The 19,129-nt window shown below is 46.5% G+C and overlaps 1 protein-coding gene across 8 annotated transcripts in view; it reads left to right on the top strand.

Annotated features, from left to right (window-relative positions):
• Positions 1-16,809, top strand: part of FAM222B (family with sequence similarity 222 member B) — a 68,083-nt gene extending 51,274 nt beyond the window's left edge. For 4 of the 8 annotated variants that reach the window (XM_008527788.2, XM_008527790.2, XM_070562705.1 and 1 more), the window contains 2 exons: positions 5,644-5,765; positions 13,593-16,809. In XM_008527788.2, coding sequence (XP_008526010.2) covers positions 5,684-5,765; positions 13,593-15,199 — 1,689 coding nt within the window. In that variant the 5' untranslated portion in view covers positions 5,644-5,683 and the 3' untranslated portion in view covers positions 15,200-16,809. The remainder of the gene's footprint in view (positions 1-5,643; positions 5,766-13,592) is intronic. The other 4 variants (XM_070562707.1, XM_008527791.2, XM_070562708.1 and 1 more) reach the window with 1 other exon arrangement.
• Positions 16,810-19,129: the final 2,320 nt, after the last annotated feature.

Below are 19,129 nucleotides of genomic sequence, written 5' to 3'. Positions count from 1 at the left end.
TTAAAAATTAACACATAATTGTAGTGTATATGTTGAGTTATGTTTCATGTGAATAATAATAATTTAAAACTTTCTGATTTAGTACCAGTTTTTGGAAACACAAACCAATTACATCCCATAATGAAAAATTGCAAGTTCTGATTTAGCTGCCTGCAGTGAACATAGCCTGCATTTGCACATTTTTAGGAACACTGATTTTTACTTAATGGGGATTAAAGTAAAGAAGCCAGATGATACTTTTCAATACAGTTCAAAAGTAGTACCTGGGCTTCTTTTCTGTTTTTCTTTTAAGTGCCCAGGCATTTTTTTATCTCCTCTGTCTTGTCACTCCCAGAGTGAAGGACAGGCACATGCACAGACACTTGTTGGCCCTTGTATTATCCATGTGTTTCCAGGACATAACTTCAGAGTTCCAGAGCCTGGGATTAAAGTATATGCTATTCTTCAGGCGTGTGAGCTAGTATTATTTATCAAACATCTATTATGTAAATGATTTTGTTCTTGACCCTGTAACTTGGAAGGATAAATAAAAGAGTCTGTGGTCTTAGGAAGCTCACACTCCAGTTGAAAGGTTAGAATGTCCAAGGAGAGTGCTTTCCTGGTACCTGAATTAAAGAGAAAGCACTGGGTCATAGATGAGTTAAGTAATTAGAGGATCCAGGAAAGAGCATCCTTGCTAAAGAAAGCACTAGCAGAGAAAGCACCTTTAGCGACTAGGGTGGGGGTGGAAAACAGGATAGGACGAGGACCTGTTGTGATGGGTTCTAAAGGGTAGTTAGAAGTAATATTTCCAAACCCTTTGAGCCTCATCTCTTGAGCTACATGGACATGATTTGCAGTAGAGACAGTTCTGGATTTTCAACAAAGTAAGTCCAGAGTGCACATCCATCCGTCTCTCTGCTCCTCTTTCCCCCAGCCTGGAGCTATGAGGTCACAGTTGCAAGTGGTCCACTATTGGGTTGAAGATAAAGAAGAAAAATGCCTTTGAGCAATGGCTGAACTTTATTCAGGTTGGGTAAATAGTGAAAAGTATGATTTAGTTGGAAGTTCAGTTATCTGGACTGACAAAATTACTTGTTGAAAGATTGTTTCATTGTAACAGACCATAAAGATGACTGATTTTGCAGAGTCTGATTTGATAAACATGTAATTTTTTCTATCTTTAACCCTGTTCATTTTCCCCAGAGCAGTATTTTGGTGTGTCCCTTAGGTTTTAACCTAATTTCTTGGACCCCAGGAGTAAAGGAACAGAAAACAGTATCATTATCATTACCATTGATAATGATACCAAGTATCATTACCATTATCAAAAAGTAGTGTTTTTAGATAAACCTTTAACTCATGATGGGAAGGCTTAATCAGAGTTAGTGTGACTCTTTTAATGAGTGCAGTTTCTCAGTGTTACTCACATTCTCTTCAGATGCATGTGGCTCAGGATTTTCACTGTTGGATGTGTTTCATAAAGTGGAGTCAAGTAACGAGATGTAATATTTTCTTCCTTAGGACGCAGAAATGGCACTGCTCTGAGTTTCACTTTTTAATTAAAGTCCATAAATGGCAGGTTTAAATTTTTGAATCACACCATGAATCAGAAACTGGGCTAGTCAACCTCTTGTTAGGGGGCTGTTTTCTTTTTTCTTCTTTTTTTGAAGGTAGGAGTTGAAGATAGGGAAAGGAAAGGAAAGCAGAAGAAAGAACTTGCAAAGAAGTGTACTGGAAGGCACTAGATTGTGGGCAGTGAGACTGTGCTGGGAAGTGATGGCTCTAGATCACTTCACCCCTCACCCCCACCCTCCCAAGTAAAAATTCCTTTACTCTAGGACTCGTCTTCTCTCTCCTTTTCCCACCAAAAACAACATATGAAGAGGAGTCTTCCTCTTCCTCCTTTCCCTCCCCTTCAGTGGTCTTAAGCATGAGCAAGGACAAGCAGCACAAACCCAAATGAGCTTTTCCTTACCGGCACAGACCTACCCTAAGGCAGAGACGGTCCTTTATCAGATGCCACTGGGGAAAGCACAGTGTGACATCAGAAGTCTAATGAAACCTCATTCGGTTCTCTGACAGGGTGGGCGGATGGGTACAGATGAAAGTACTTTTGAATTTTCCCAGTGGGGACAAGGGTTTTGTTCCTTAATTAGAGGTAGTCTGGGAAATAGTAGCACTTGTGTGAATGCCCCAGGAGAGTTTGAACACCTTAGTTCTGCATTTACTGTGATACTGTATTCCCCCTGCTTGGGGAGTAGACCAGCTGGCGGTAGGAAAGCTGGCTGAGAGCTCACAGAGAGGCTCTCTGCCAAGGAAATATTTTTTTCTTTTCTGTGATGTCTGCAGCTCCCTTGGCCTGAGCTCCAGGTTACTACTTGATTCTACTCAGAAGTCAGGACTTGAATTTTGAGGCCCTTTGAAAAGGTAGTGCTAGTGTTGATTTCTGGGTCTAATTGTGCTTCTGGAAATGTCAGCTGTAAAGTTATATTGGAATTTACATTTAGGAAAAAGCCAGATGATAATCAAAATGTGTGGGTGGTTTGAAGTTTTTAAATAAAAGGCCTTTGGTCAGCTGCTTATCAGACCTCCAGCAGAGTGCTTTATACCATGCATCCCTGCTTTCTAGAATGGGTTGTGGAAGTTGCCTCCTTCTGTTTGATCACAACCCTTGTGACCCTGCCACATTCCCTGCGTTAGAAGAATCTAATTCTTGACTTCAGTGAATTTGGTCAGGGGCTTGAAGACTTCCTTAGTATAGGAGGCAGTCTTTTTGGGAAAGGAAGGCAGATAGATCCCTGAACTCTTAAAGAAGGGTCACAAATTAGGGGCTGTACTCTTAGCAGCCCAGATGATGCCAGTGAGAGCTCAGGAGTATTTTATTTTATTATTGCTTTTTTTTGAGGAAGATTAGCCCTGAGCTAACATCTGCTGCCAATCCTCCTCTTTTTTTGCTGAGCATGACTGGCCCTGAGCTAATATCCATGCCTATCTTCCTCTACTTTATATATGGGATGCCTGCCACAGCGTTCCTTGACAAGTGATGCATAGATTTGCACCCGGGATCTGAAGCAGTGAACCCCAGGCCACCGAAGCAGAATGTGCAAACTTAACTGCTGCGCCATTGGGCTGGCCCCAAGCTCAGCAGTATTTTAGACTTGCTATAGGTGGTTCTTCTTGAGGACATAATTGTGGAGGGCCCCAAGCTCTGGGATCTTTCTTACTCATTGACTCTCCTGTTCAAACTAAAATTGACTTTCTGGAGTCTTTACAGAATTCACCTCTTATTTTTGCCCCTTTGTTCACTGTCAGTAAATGCATTAATGCCTCTTTGCCAGTTTAACTGGTTTAATTATCTCCTTTTCCTCCTGTTGAAATCCAGAGTTGTGGCTTGAGGGGCATTATGTTATGGTCAGCTCTTAGGATCCACAGTCCACTGCTTATCTCTTCTTGGGTGCAGGCATCAAGATTTAATAGGTATATCAGAGATTATGATGATCATTCATAGATTAGTTCCTTCCCAAAAGTACAGGAGAGAATGCATCTGCAAGAGAGTGAGTGAATGTGTTCTTTGTACCTCCATCATCACAATATCTCAGCTACCCAGATGAAGTACAAGCCCTGGAGGTGGGAGTGTGCCTGACTCATTGGAGGAGCTGCAAGGATACCACTGTGGCTGGAAGTAGTGTCAGCAAAAGGGGCAGGGGAGGTTAGAAGATGAGGTCAGACAGGCAGTAGTAACAGATCATGGAAAGCCTTGTGGGCTGTGTTAGGATTTTGTGCTTTATTCTAAGTGAGATGGGAAGTCATTGGAGATTTTTGAGCTGATATGATTTCCAATTAAAAAAATAAATTACTTGGCTGCTGTGTGGAGAATAGATTGGGTGATAGGGGCAAGGGTGGAACAGAGAGACCATTTAGAAGGCTGTTGTAGTAATCCAGGCTAGAGATGATGAGATGACAAGTGAAGTTATTACCTATCTCCAAGAAAGATTGGGAGACCTAATTAAGAAAACATCACGGAAGTCCCTCATACAGCCCATTTCACAATATTAGGCTGCAGTATTTGTTAATTCTCTTCCTTTCCTTAGAGTTTGCCCTCAGCTATATTCAGACCATAGGGGAGAGGTTATTAAATAGAGATCAGCGTTCACAAGGGAAGAGATTGTAAGCAGACAGTCATTTGACCCCAACAGAAGACTCTTTATTTCTTGAGGCACTCAGTTGGCACACTGTGTTCATTCTGTCATCCCACCCACCAGAGACCTAAAAAGACTGAATCTGTGCCAGAACTCTTGGGCAGCTCTATTCTCATTGAGGTATTCAATGGTGGCTTCTTTTTGCAGTTGCTATCTTGGACACAGTTTGAGCAGCCTCTTTTTTAAACAAAGTATCAGTTGAGCAGCCTTTTTTACAAAGTATCTTTTCAGCTACCTGGCCTTGCAAGTTGGAGCTCTCTGATGTTCATAGTGACAAGGTAGTTTCACATACCTGAGAGGGCCCCCTAAGAGAAAGAAAGAGGTTTTGTGGCCTTTGCTTAACATTTGAGCTTTCCCCTCACTCCTCCTTTGTTGTGATCTAAAGCCTTAATAGGCCACTTTGATTTCTGGGTTTTGCAGTATGGGAAAGAAACTTCATGTATTTTAGTACATTATACTTATTTGAGAAAAGCTTGATCCTTGGTACACAGGGAACTTGCATCATTGAGAAGGCTTCCTTCCCTACAGAAGGTCACATCAGTGTCTGCTTGCCTGGGCTGTATAGACATCACTGATGAAACTATGACATCTTGACATAATGTGAGGATTGCCTGCCCAAAGAGGGCTGCTGGCAGCCTACTACTGCCTTGATTTACTCTGGGAACAATGCAATTTTTTTCCTTTTTTGGGTTCAGGAGGTTTAATTGTGTGATAGGCAATAGGGAAGGTGAATCCTCAGAAACTTAGGAACAGAATTTGCTGCAACGGTAGTTAATTGTGTCTTCTAGGATGCTTTGCTTTTCCTTCCTTTTAAAAGCAAGTTCAGATTACTGGGGCCGCAAGTTGGACTTTGGGTGCCTTTGCAGCTCATATACTGTACTGCCTCTGGAAATGTCTGACAGTCCCGGCCCCCAAGCATGGCTGCTTACAGACTGAGCCAGGCCCTATGAGAGCCAGCTCTCTTCAGGAGCACTGTTCTATTTTCAGGGAGAAATCATCTTTCCCTTCACCTCGGTTAGAATGTGCCCCAGCCTTCCTGCTCCTGCCTTAGCTGGAGCACAGATGAGAGCCAGCATGCTGTTTATCTGGCAGCCCCATGGACCTATCCAAAAGCAGTAGGGAGAGGCAGTCTACAGGAAATGCCAATGCCAAATGAGTGTATCTGTAGCTTGTGAGTATAAAAGACCTTACAGAAGCACCTGTATTTTCCAATTATTTGTGTGGATAGATATTTTCCAGTTTTTATTTTCCCCACGGCTGACTGAATTATCATTTTAGCTGTAGTAATAATTGGGAACAAATTGTTGCTACAGATAAAGATGTAGATATATTTCCAACCAGCATGCTGCTAATTAAATTGCTTATTCATCTAAACTTGGGCTCTGCTGCTCATATCCAATGTCCCTGGTAATCTTCCTTGAATTCCATTGTATTCCATGACCTTGTTTTTTGTTCATTGCAGTGTGAGTGACTGCCCCATGTTGTGTTGATGCCAGTCTGCCATGCTAGCCTGTCTACCAGGGCCAGGTGACCTGTCCTTCCAGCTTCTTTCTCACACGCAGATGAACACTGGACCTCAGAAATGTAAGTAATCTGGATCCAGGGGAGGATGTGAGCCTTTATTGTGTCCCTACATTTGGTCTCTCCTAGAAGCACATCTGAGGTACATTGACTGTGAACTTTGGTACTTCTAAGATATTCTTCAGCAATGTGAGACACTTCAGTGATCAGAGAGACCCTCTTAAAAACTAGAATTCTCCAGTGTGTGTCATCTTAATTTTAATTGTTGTTGATAACTGTCTGTTGAACAACAAAGCTATGAGGATAAGGAGTTTTAAAGATAGATATATATCACCCTTCAAAAAAGTGTTTCAGTTTGAACCCCCATGAGGAATTGAATGAAAACTCATAGTCCAGATTACTTAGTGTATTTCTGAAACAAACTATTTACACTATTCTGTTGTTTTTAACTCTGAGTACTCTTTACCATGGAAACAGACAGTTCCCTTTGGCTTTGCTGTCTGCCTTCTGAGCCACTGACCTCAGTTCATAGCAGGTGAAGAAGCTTTTGCCTCCAGAAGCAATAGGGAGCTAGCTTTCTCAGTCCTTCTGGGCATATTCCTGTTAATATACTTCCTACAAGATTGAGCATTTGAGAATCGTTTGTTATATTCCTGTCTTAAACTGACTGGAGTTAGGGCTTTGTACTTCATATTTTCCCAGATTCCTACATCCTATCCTTGTACTACATGATGTACAAGGAAAATACTCTATTCCTGGCTCAGTACCCTGTACAGTATCTTTTTTGTTGTTGTTTATTTTTATTTATTTTTTTTGAGAAGGTTAGCCTTGAGCTAACATCCAGCACCAATCCTCCTCTTTTTGCTGAGGAAGACTGGCCCTCAGCGAACATCCATGGCCATCTTCCTCTACTTTATATGTGGGACGCGTGCCACAGCATGGCTTGCCAAGCAGTGCCATGTCAGCACCTGGGATATGAACCAGCGAACCCCGGGCCGCCGAAGCAGAACGTGCGCACTTAACTGCTGCGCCACCGGGCTGGCACCTACAGTATCTTTAGGTAGAAAAATGGCCCTGGATCTGGAATAAACCTTCCTTTCAGAACAAAAAACGAGAAATCAGTGAGGCGTCTAGGCTTACTCTTTAATAGAAAAGGTGTTTTAGCACCTTACCTGAATCCCTTATGGCAGGGGTTGGCAAACTTTTTCTGTAAAGGGCCAGATAGTAAATATTTTAGGTTTTGTGGGCCCTGTGGTCTCTGTTGCATGTGCTCAATTCTACTGTCGTAGGGCAAAGGCAGTCCTAGACAATGTGTAAACAAATGAGTGTGGCTGGGTTCCAATAAAACTTTTTACAAAAACACAGCAGCTGGATTTTGGCCTGCAGGCTGTAGTTTGCTGACCCTGCTCTATGAGATCGTCTTCAGAGGTTAAGAGGTTAAGAATGGTCTAGCCTCTTGACTTTGTTTCTTTGAGGGTGAGTAAGACTCAGAGCCTGGGTGGTTCTGGAATCTGGCAAGTGAATTTAAGTTGTGTTTCTTCTACAACTGCCTGACGCAATAGATAAACTCCTCTGTATCAGCTTTCCCCAGCCTTTCTCTTACTAAATGCTGATCGGGTGATGAAGTTGTATGTGCTCCCTAGTCAGCCACATCTCCGTGCTAACTGTGTTGTGACTGGTTCTGGGCTTCCAGGGACACAACTGGAGAGGCAGTGTACTCGCAAGTATATGATAACCAAGAACAGCTCACTATCTTTCTTACAGGTTCTTGAACATACTCTGACAGCTTCACCCAGAGATGTGATATCTAGGGATGAGCCACTTGGGAGGAAAGGCACATTGGCAGCTTTCTCTTGGGTGCTGACATTGGATCTCCACTCCCTTCTCCCCAAAGCAGCCCCCAAGCAGTCTCTGCCAACCACTGTCCCCAAATCCATATTCAAGAATCGAGATACGGGGCCGGCTCGGTGGCGCAGCGGTTAAGTGCGCACGTTCCGCTTCGGCAGCCCAGAGTTTGCTGGTTTGGATCCCAGGTGCAGACATGGCACCGCTTGGCAAGTCATGCTGTGATACATAAAGTAGAGGAAGATGGGCACGGATGTTAGCTCAGGGCCAGTCTTCCTCAGCAAAAAGAGGAGGATTGGCAGCGGATGTTAGCTCAGGGCTAATCTTCCTCAAAAAAAGAGAGAGAATTGAGATATCCTCTTTCCCTGGTCTCAGGCTCACCTGTCCATTTAGGGAACAGTGTACTAGAAACATTTTGACTCTCTTGTTTCTATCCTTAACCACACCCAAACCTTTGCAGAGGAGAAAACCCAGTGGTGGTTTTAAGCTTGTTTGCTCTCTTTTCTCCTCTCCCAAAATGTATAAGAAAAAAAAATCCTGTAATGTGACTTATAGCTGGCATTAAACATTTACTATTAAGGTGAGATGGAGCATAAGATGTCTCCTTTGGGAACCAGCAGCCAAGGACCTGCTCAGAGCCCAGGCTGATCAGCTATAGAGACCTTAAAACAAGTTTTGTGACTCTGCTCTTCAGTTTTTCTCTGCCCCCCATCCTCAAAAGGGTCTTAAAAGTTGCTGGAAACACAGAGCTTGGTATCTGGTGGGGTGTGGATGGGGTGCAGATGTTTATAGCTTAATGTACTTTGTATTGTAAGAGTCAGCTCCAGGCAGGAGAGATGGATCAGGGGTCAGGAGATGGGATATGTGGCTTTTTGGCCCAGCACTGTAAGTCCCCTTGCTAATCACTTTTCCTTAGGCTTGAGCCGCCATATGTACAGGATCACAATATTGATCCCTTCTAACTTCAACATTTTCTCTTCTCCCCTTCCTTTTCTATGTGTGTAGGAGGATGTAACACATTTCCCATCATTGATGTGTAATGTGCCATAAGCCAGGCTGGACAAGAACATCTTGGCTTTGGGTGGGTCCTGCACTTGGTAGCGGACCACATTTGGGGTTAGGTGGATGTCCTCCAAGAGTTTTTCTAGATTGTATATTCCACGATGTCACTTGCTTTGAGAGTCCTCAGCCATTTTGGAGCTCTGTACTTGGAAAATTTGTTTTTCTCTAACCCATCTTCTCTCACTTCCCCAGAAAAACTTTTTTTTTAATAAAGATTGGCACCTGAGCTAACAACTGTTCCCAGTCTTTTTTTTTTCCTGCTTTTTCTCCCCAAATTCCCCCAGTACACAGTTGTATATTATTTAGTTGTGAGTCCTAGTTGTGGCATGTGGGACCCTGCCTCAACGTGGCCTGACGAGTGGTGCCATGTCCGCGCCCAGGATCCAAACCAGTAAACGCCTGGGCCGCCGAAGCAGAGCGCACGAACTTAACCACTTAGCCACGGGGCCAGCCCCCAGAAAATGTTTTTGAACGCTTTTTTCTTTGTTAACCCCCAGCCTCTGCTCCTATTTCCCCAGCTCACGGTCAGGTATCTGTAGTAGTGGCTCAATAAATATTTCTAGGCTGAAGTGACCAAAGGTCCTTGGTCCTCAAATCATCTTTTAGACAACAATGTTGACCTCCTTCATTGTAGAGTCTTGGGGCCTGGGACAAATGTCAAAATTATCTTCTCTACTGCTACTTTGTATGCCTATCTGCCCCCTAGTGGAAGAGCCAGGAAATGACTGGATAAACTCAGAAATATCAGAAATATTATTGCTAGCATTTGTTGCATGCTTACCATGTGCCAGGCACTATCTTGAGTATTTTTATATATGGTCTCATTCATTCCTCAATAATTCCATATGGGAGACTGTCTTCTCTTTTTTTTCAGGGGTGAGACGCGAGTGTTTGTCATTTGCCAACATCACATTACTGTTCAGTGACTGGGCTGGAACTCATTCTTGGGTCAGACTCCAAAGTCTGTGTTTTAAACACACTGCCTATGCCTCTCCACCAATAGATAGAGGTTCCTTCTGCATATGCACCTCTGTCTTCTGACCTACAAAATAGAAAGATAAACAGGGAGGTCCCTGCAGAGAAGCCCAGATTCAGGGAGGTTTCCCCCAGTTTCTGGAATAGGCAACAGTGCTTTCTGCTACATTAACTCTCAGACTCAAGTCCAGGAGATCCTACAGTTGGGGCTTCCTTGATCAGGTTACTTTGTCCTGTCTCTGAGCAGATTCAGCCAAATCTGCTGTCCTTGAATCAGTGCTGTTGACAGTCATCGTTCCTGTTCACAGAGTGTTTTCGTGTTCGTTGAATCTCTTGATCTTAGTAATTCTGTGAGGTGGGACAGTAGGTGCTGTCCCTGTTTATAAATGAAGAATGACTGAGACTCTGAGAAGTCAGATTATAATTATAAGCCAATGCTTGAATCTGGATTTCTCTACCTTTTTTCTGAACACAGATTCCCTATTCTCTACACTGCCTTATGTCTCAATTAATGGTGTCATGTACCAGGTATTTAAGTAAGGTGCTTACAAAGCTGTGGTATCTGTGTTAGCTGTGCACTTAGGGGAAGATGTTATAGAAGAAACAAAGGCTCCAGGGTGCTTGTGTGGGGACTGAGATAACAAAGTATTGAGAAAAACTTGGCTTTTTTTTTTTTTGAGGAAGATTAGCCCTGAGCTAACATAACATCTGCCACCACTCATCCTCTTTTTGCTGAGGAAGACTGGCCCTGAGCTAACATCCATGCCCATCTTCCTCTACTTTATACATGGGACGCCTACCACAGCATGGCTTTTGCCAAGTGGTGCCATGTCCACACCCAGGATCCAAACCGGCAAACCCCAGGCTGCTGAGAAGCAGAACGTGCGAACTTAACTGCTGTGCCACCGGGCTGGCCCCAAACTTGCTTTTTTTAAAGGGTTGGGCTTAAGGCTGGTATGTGAGGCAGGTGGTGCTGGATTCCCAGAATGTGGCCTCTTTCTTGTCCAATATACTCATCTCATCTTTGAGATTCTTCCTTAACAAAGATACTGTAGCCTGTGGCCACCCTCCCCACCCTTTCCTCCCTTTGATTCTGATTTCTTTATTTGAGTCCTCATTACTGCTGGCGGCATCAGTGGAGGCAGGATGAAGAGAACTAATCAGTGTAAGTGTCCCATTCCATACTCCTGAATGAGGCCAAGCTACCACCTGCCTCTGCAAAAAGAAACCAGCCTGAGAGTTGGTGTAGACTTGGAACAAAGGAACTCTCTTAGAGTCATGCACATAACGATGTTTCAGTCAACGACGGACCGCATATACAACGGTGGTCCCATAAGATTAGTACCATATAGTGTGTAGTGTGCTGTACCATCTAGGTTTGTGTAAGTACACTCTGTGATGTTCACACAATGACAGAATCACCTAATGCTGCCTTTCTCAAAATATATCCCTCTCGTTAAGTGACGCATGACCGTATTCAGCAAGCCACTGTACTCTTACTTGGCTTTTATAGAGAGAAGTCCACCAACATGGAGGATCCTGCCCAGGGGCAGATCTTCATTTCCTGTCTGAACTAAAACCCAGCAGCTTCAGCCTCCCATTACTCACCTGAGTCCCAGCTGGTCAGTCAGGGAGTACCTATACTGATGGCACTTACTGAGTATTTACTGCATGTCTGCTCTGGGGTAGGCACTGAGCTTGGAGTGTCACATGACTTTGACCAGTCAGACACCTAAGTACAGTGGTTGACCAGGGCAGCTTCCAATGGAATTCTGGTGCCTTTAGTTTAGGGACTCTCTCTCAGTGATCACAGACTTCTTTTCTATCTTCTTGTCCAGGAGAATGTAAGAAGGGTCATAAAGTGGCCTCACATTATGGAGACTGAAGCCCATTACGGGTCAGTTGCTTATAAGCAGCAGCAGAACTCAGACTGTGCTCTCAGGGATTTGACCTTCCTCACTAGCTGGTGCTACCTAGTGGACCAGAGAAGATTTCTAGGCCTCTCTGCCTCCCTCTCCTTCCTGCCCTCAGTTCTCATCGTCACACTCATTCTTTTAAGACCTTCTCCAAATCAGTCATCTTTTACAAACATTTCATTTATGGATGGAGCATCTATTCTGTACTCATAAGTAAAGCAGACCCTTAAATATGTTGGAGTGCCTACTAAGTTCAAGGTATTGTGCTGGTATTTGAAAGCACAAACTTTTTCCTTTCTGTACCCTTTTTGCTAAGTTCTACCTTGTTGAGCATGAGCCTGAATATCTCTGCCCCTCCTGGCCTTTTAAGCCTTCTTTTCTTGCTTCCAAGAGCAGCAGTTTCTAAGCACTTGCTGCCAGCTAACTAGCAATGTCACCAAACGAAGGCAGCTGTGTCCTTTTCTTTCTAGCGCAGTCACTAGCTACTTCTGTTCCAGTTGATGCTCAGTGACGTGACTTTGAATGGAGTCTCCTTCGGGCCAAGCCAGCTGAGGCCACAAGCCAGGCATTCATTCAGTCAGATTAGTCCTTGGTCTGTCCTGGCTGCCTCCCACAAGGAGAGGCAGTAGGGGGGGAGTCAGCTAGCTGAGCCTAAGCTCCCAGCCAAGCCCCTCTCCTTCTGCTTTGGGCAGTCTGTGTACTTAACTCACTCAGCAAGCCTTTATTAAGCACCTTCTGTGTATACTCAGGGAAGACCCTCCCTCAGAAAGAGGGAGAACAGAGCAGAGACCCCTTGCAGGAGCCTGGCATCCTTAAAGAGCTCTTGTTCTTAGAACCTTTTCCTTTCTGACTGGAAGCACAACATCCGCTGGAGCCCCCTGATGGGAGGCAACTGGAGATGGGAACAAAGAGACTGTTAACATTAATGAGGCACATTGAGTGGGTATTTCCGCACTCTCCAAAGGAAGGCAGGTTTTTTCCTCTTTCATTTTGGAAAGTGACAGCTGACAAGCGCCAAATACAGACTATTTTTGGCTCTCAGGACTTAAAGATTCTCTGAATCCTTTCTTCTCAATTCCCTCCCTGCTGCCCTGTCATTATTGTCACCCCCCACAAGGAAATAAATAAAGCCTTTTGATCTTCACACAGTCAGGCAGAGAGTAAGCTGTAAACAAAAGTGAACTTGTGACACGGAGATGGGGGAGGGATGTTGGCAGCTTATTCCTCTGCTCCTGAAAAAAAAGCATCCTGTCTACTGTGCCAGGGTGCGCACCCAGTGGGCACGGCATCCCAGCTGCCAAGGCAAAAGAAAAAGCTGATGCCTCACTGGCCACTGTAGACTGAGTAGGAGTCACTCTGGGTGCCTTCTTCACCAGGGTGTCATGGGGAAGGAACTGAGTGGCCATGGAGGGCCCTGACAAGCAACTCTGCTTAGACCCTTCAGTCCCTGGGCCAGCATGGGCTGGTAGGAACCTGGAGAGAGTTCCATGTAGGGGAAGAATTCTTGGTTACCTCTGAGAATTGGTCAAGTTCTGGCTCTCCAAGATATGGGACTTTTGAAAGTTCTTCTGCTATTCTGATCTTTAGTGACCTCATTTGTAAAATGGGAACCTTGAGAGTACCTGCCTCCTAAAGCACTAGCAAGGATTCATTGAGATAGCCTGTCACTTAGCACAGGGCCTGGCCCATTACAGTCATGCACCACATAATGATGTTTTGGTCAACAATGGGCCCGCATATATGACGGTGGTCCCATGTGATTAGTACATGCAGCCTAGGTGTGTAGTAGGCTAGACCATCTAGGTTTGTGAAGTACATCCTGTGATGTCCACACAACGACGAGATCACCTCTCAATACGTTTCTCAGTATCCTGTCATTAAGTGATGCACGACTGTATGAGTACTGACTAAATGTCAGCAGTGCTTGTTGCTGTGGGGGCGGAGCCAGGGTCTGAAATGAAGACTAGGGACAACAGCTTAACCCTCCACCCTAGGCCCTCAAAAGGGGGATCTAGAAGGGCTGGTTGGCTTGGCACTGATGAGCTCCCTCTCCTTCTTTGCTCTCCTTCCCCTTCCCCTTCTCTCTCTCTAGGGGACACTACACAGAAAATGAGAACTGCTCACTATCCTACCCCAGCCGAATTGGACGCGTATGCTAAGAAGGTCGCAAACAACCCACTGACTATAAAAATCTTCCCCAACAGTGTGAAGGTTCCCCAGCGGAAACACGTTCGTCGTACTGTGAACGGCCTCGACACATCAGCCCAGCGCTACAGCCCCTACCCGACTCAGGCTGCCACCAAGGCAGGCCTGCTTGCCATTGTCAAAGTGCCAGCCAAAAGCATACTCAAGGACTTTGACGGCACCCGAGCCCGGTTGCTCCCTGAGGCCATCATGAACCCCCCCGTGGCGCCCTATGCTACTGTGGCACCCAGCACTTTAGCCCACCCCCAGGCCCAGGCTCTGGCTCGCCAGCAGGCCCTGCAGCATGCACAGACCCTGGCCCATGCCCCTCCCCCGACGCTGCAGCACCCTCAGGGTATCCCGCCGTCTCAGGCGCTGTCCCACCCTCAGAGCCTACAGCAGCCTCAGGGCCTGGGCCACCCTCAGCCCATGGCCCAAACCCAGGGTTTGGTCCACCCTCAGGCCCTGTCTCACCAGGGTCTCCAGCACCCCCCCAATCCCTTGCTGCATGGAGGCCGGAAGATGCCAGACTCAGATGCCCCCCCGAATGTGACCGTGTCTACCTCAACTATCCCCCTTTCAATGGCGGCCACCCTGCAGCACAGCCAGCCCCCGGACCTGAGCAGCATCGTGCATCAGATCAACCAGTTTTGCCAGACGAGGGCAGGCATCAGCACTACCTCAGTGTGTGAGGGCCAGATCGCCAACCCCAGCCCCATTAGTCGCAGTCTGCTCATCAATGCAAGCACCCGGGTGTCGACCCACAGCGTCCCCACACCAATGCCTTCATGTGTGGTCAATCCCATGGAGCACACCCATGCGGCCACAGCCGCATTGCCTGCCGCGGGCCCTGTCAACCTGCCCACGGGCATCTCTCGAGCCCCCACTGGCTACCCTAGCGACCTCAAGCCAGTCGCCTGGAACCAGCACCAGCTGGCCCACCTACAACAGATGTGCAGTGAGGCTGGTGGGACGCCGGCCCCTGGCCTGACAGGCAAGCATGCGGCAGGACGCGAGTTGGCAGGGCCTGGCTTTGTGGGCAAGGCCCCTGCCTACCCGCAGGAACTCTGCCTGGCACAGTCCTTCCATCTGAAGCCACCCCTGGAGAAGCCAACCCCATCCCCACCAGTCAACGGCCTGGCAGCCCCACTGGCCTATCCCAATGGTCACTACTTCCAACCTCTGTGGAACAACATTTTGCCCACTCCCAATAGCGACAGCTCGGGGTCTCAGGACCTCACTATGCCGTTCCATGGTGGGCAGCCCACAGGTGCACCCCTCGACTGTGCAGCGGCTGCGGGGGCCCACTACCGAGCTGGGACTGGGGGCGGTCCAGTGGCCAGCCAGAACAGCTTGATGCAAACAGTGGATTACCTAAGTGGGGATTTCCAGCAGGCCTGCTTCCGAGAACAGAGCCTGGCCATGCTGAGCAAGGCCCACCGAGCCCCTGGCAACCGAGCCCCTGATCCCACAGATAGTCGAAGTCTTCATATTCAGCACCCTGGGTATAGATAGGTGGCCCCGGTGCCCTCCACATGCTTCACATCGTACATCACCTTCTTAGGTTTAGTCTTACTTTTGAGTAATTGGATAGTTTCAAAGTTTCACTGCTTCAATGTGATCATTCTTAGATGTCTAAGAAAGGGAATTTGCTGGGATCTAATTGAGGACAGAGGGGGATCCTCTGTGCCCTCATCCCCCCCCCCCCCCCAGCCCCAGCAACTTTTGGGTTTATGTTAGGACCTAATCCCAACCCCAGGGTTTTCTCTTCGCTACCTGCTTATCTTCCCCCAGCTGTTTCCCACCAGCCGCCTCCTGTCTTTTCCTGCATCTCTGCCTGTTTCCCTTAGGACTGAGGTGTGGGCCAAGGGAAGGGTCCTAGGTGAGGTAGCTGTAGGTGCCCAATCCCCTAAACTAGGCCTCTGTCTGTCTCTCTTTGGGACTAAGAAGCCGGACTTCCCAATTGCTCTGGAAGCTAATTCCTTATTCACCCAAAGACCTCAAATTAAAACTGACCCAGTCTTCATCTTCTCCCAGTCCCTTTCCATTCCTCAAGGCTGTTTTATATCTACATTGACCGCAAAGCTACTGCACTTGTCTTAGCCACATTCCTGAAGGGCATCCACCTGAAGTGCAGGCACTTGGCCATGGCCTTGAGACGTGGGGGGGAAAATCCGTCTTTGCATTGGTATCTTGTTTCCTGACTCCCCTTTGCAGCCCTAGAGAACCGCAGTGACCATCCAGCATACCCAAGATCCCTTTCACACAGCCTCTCTCCTGACTTCACTGCTGCCCTCATCCCCCTCCCCCCTCAAAAAAACCCGATGTTGCTTTAGGTAGGTAAGGGATGATCACATTGGAGTTTGGAATTAAAAACACCAAAAAAGGAAAAAAAAAAAGGAAAAATTCATTTAGTTCTCTCTACACTGGCTAAGAATATTGCTCTCCACTCTAAGTTCTAAACGTCATGTTTCTGTATGAATGTAGTGCGGGTTTGAGTAGCATTGTGTGTGAGTGGCCCCACAGGTACATTCATCCTCTAGTCACTTCCTTTCGCAGCCCCTCAGTTTAATGAAGAAAGGAAAAAAAAAAAAAAAACACAAAGCCTTAAGCTCTTTGAATTCTTCCTTTACCAATGAGCATGGTTCTAACAGTTGGAGATGGGCCTCCACTGGAAACAGCCCCTCCTGCCCCTCGCCCTTCCTCGGCGCATACCCCCATCCACTCCGTGCTCAGTGTCTCATTCCTAAGTGATCATTAGTTGGCTAGAATTTTACCTTTCCTGTAACTTTAAGCTTAGATTATGTTTTGTTGTAATCTTTTGCACCCTTCTGTTAAAGATGCGTAGTTGGGCTCTAACTTTTTTGGGGAAAAAAAAACCAAATAAGCCCTTACCTTTCCTCTTGTCTCTGGGGAATGTGAGCTGATGTTCTTATTTAAGATTTTGAGTTTTGTTTACTATCCACTGTTCTTTAGCCAGAAATTCTCTAGTGATCTGAAACAATGTGACTGAAGACCAGTTTTTAAATTATGTGTTGGCAGGTTGCCTTATATTTAAAAAGAGAAAAAAAAAGAAAAAAATGCCTGATTGTGTTATGCCAAATGATAGCAACATGAAGTCCTAATTTATTGTTCTGGATTGTTTTCCTGCTGTCTGTGAACACTGGTACCTCCTTGTCCCCGAGCCCTCAGGAGCACCTGCAGCTTCTGGTGCAATGCCTTCTCTCAAGGCATTGGCCACCATCTCACATCTCACCCAGGGCCCCCTTCTGGTTCTCACTTCTCTGAGTTAAATTGAAAGAGCACCACTGTCTCCCCCTTTGCCTTGCTCAGTCTCCAAACCAGATATTTTTGCTGTAATTTTTCCAATGCCTCTCCCTGAAAGGTGAGCTGCCATTTTAGGAAATTGGACCAGACACCAACTTGGGGGCTTTAAATCAAACCTCAAACCCATCTCTTCCTGTGTCGGGGTGCAAGTCTCTGAAGCTCTCACTCCCACTCCTAGTCTGCATGGAAAATGTACTGTGATTACCCCCCCAACTGCCCTGCCTTTGGTGTGAGATGTTTCCTAGTTCACCCTGAACCCCTCTTCCCCCCTCTGCCAGCCAACCCCCAACCAGCAATAAGGGTCCAAGCCAGGGCCTCCTAGCCACACTCCCTGCCTCCATCCCACGCTGCCCCCAGGGAATACCTGGATTCCTTGCACTGTCCACACACTGTAGCATTCATTCTCCATCTCCCTCATCTTCTCACCTGTGGTGGTTTATGGGTGTGATGGGATTTTTAAGATTATTATAAACCAGTAAAAAGAAAAAACTCACCTTTTGATCTTGTCCTATTCGTTTAATGCCGTCAGTGTTTGCGGCGATTTTTTAAATAAGTTTCTAACATGTCTCATTTGCTAGAAGGGAAGTAATTCCTCATTTTTAAGACAGGGACCCCTAAATTTGTCCCACTCAGAAACCCTCCCAATCTGTTATCCCAGACCAGGTGCTGTGGTGAGTATCAGGAGTGGAGTTGACAGTTCAACCAGACTAGGGGTGGGGGGTAGCACCCAGCCAGCTGGCCCCCTCACTAAGCAGGACTGTTAGGGGGTTGGTGGGATTTGATGGCTAAGTATGGTTTGTTGCCCTTCACTAGAGACCCAGAGTATACTGCCACTTTCACTCCAAGGACCATCAGTCATTGAAAAATGGAGACCTGGTTTGCTAATAAGCCAATTTAAGACTAAACATGTACCTCTCTCCCCCGTTCTCCCACCTCCAACACTTTGGAATTTCTGAGGGCCTCTGACAGAGATGGAGGTGGTAGGTGCTGTAATCTGTAACATAAGCAGTGGCCTGAGTGACTTGAATCCAGAGAAATTTCCCTTTTTTGTCTTAGGGAAAACAAAAATCCAAAAGAGCTATTTAGATTCCCCTTCTCTCTTTTCTGCTGAGTTTGGGTTAAGATGTGATGGAGGGAAAGATTCCACAGGATGTGGGATGCAGTGAGGGTAGAATCAGACCTTTAGTAGCAAGAGTCAGCAAGTGGCTCTCAGAATACTGATGAAGTTGAAGGCACCCTCTCCTGAACATGCCGTTTTCTGAAGGTGCTTTGTCTCCTTTCCTATACTTATGCCATTCCTGTGAAAGAAGGCCCTCTTCTGCCTGTGTCAGATGAGACCGGCAGTCAGCCTAAGGTCACAGACCTAGACAGAGTAGACAGGTGAGTCCAGCTCTGCCTCCACAGCAAACTCCTGGGATAGGTGCTTGGGGAGTCCGGCTCATACTCTGATGCAAAATCTGGGCTGAATTCCACAAAGCAGCGATGGCTGCCTGCAACAGCACTGTTACGAGGGCTAGACTTGGTATGGGGTTGACTGCAACATCCCATTGTTGCACACAACTCTAGAGGGCACCGTTCAACCATGTGAATGTGCCCCCTGGAATGGTGCAGTGCTAGCAGAGGGAGCCCAAGCTTGATCTGTCCTGTTTGGCTTCCCTCAGAACACCTGCTAGAAAGGTGGGTTCCACCTGTGGCCTGAAGCAAGCACTTAAGACACTTCCTCTGCTACAGCCCATCGTTCTCCCTATCAATCAGCTTCCAGGCCTCATGGCACAAGATGGTTTATCTGGTGAAGGGGCCATCTTTACCTTCTCAGCAGGGCCACTGGGGTCCCATCTCCCCCAGATCAGTGAATTTGACCTTTTGAAGGCTAAGCTGGTGGTTAGTTTCCCAGGCTAGCTGTCTCAGCTTCAGACCTCTCCTTTCACCTTCTGCTAAGGGCTCTGTTCACCTGAGCCTCTGCGTGGGAGACTGGAGAAGGCAAGAACTATAGCCCTTGAGCCTTCCCCCTACTAGATACAGTTTCTGTACATAGGGCCTTTTCTCAGGGTCAGGTGAAAAGAGTGAAATACTTTCTGCTGATTAGTTAATCTTTCCAACAATCTAGGAGGTGAGCAG

This window comes from Equus przewalskii, chromosome 10 (assembly GCF_037783145.1).
Source record: "Equus przewalskii isolate Varuska chromosome 10, EquPr2, whole genome shotgun sequence".
NCBI classification, from domain to species: domain Eukaryota; kingdom Metazoa; phylum Chordata; class Mammalia; order Perissodactyla; family Equidae; genus Equus; species Equus przewalskii.
This window is presented reverse-complemented; position numbering and strand designations above follow the sequence as displayed.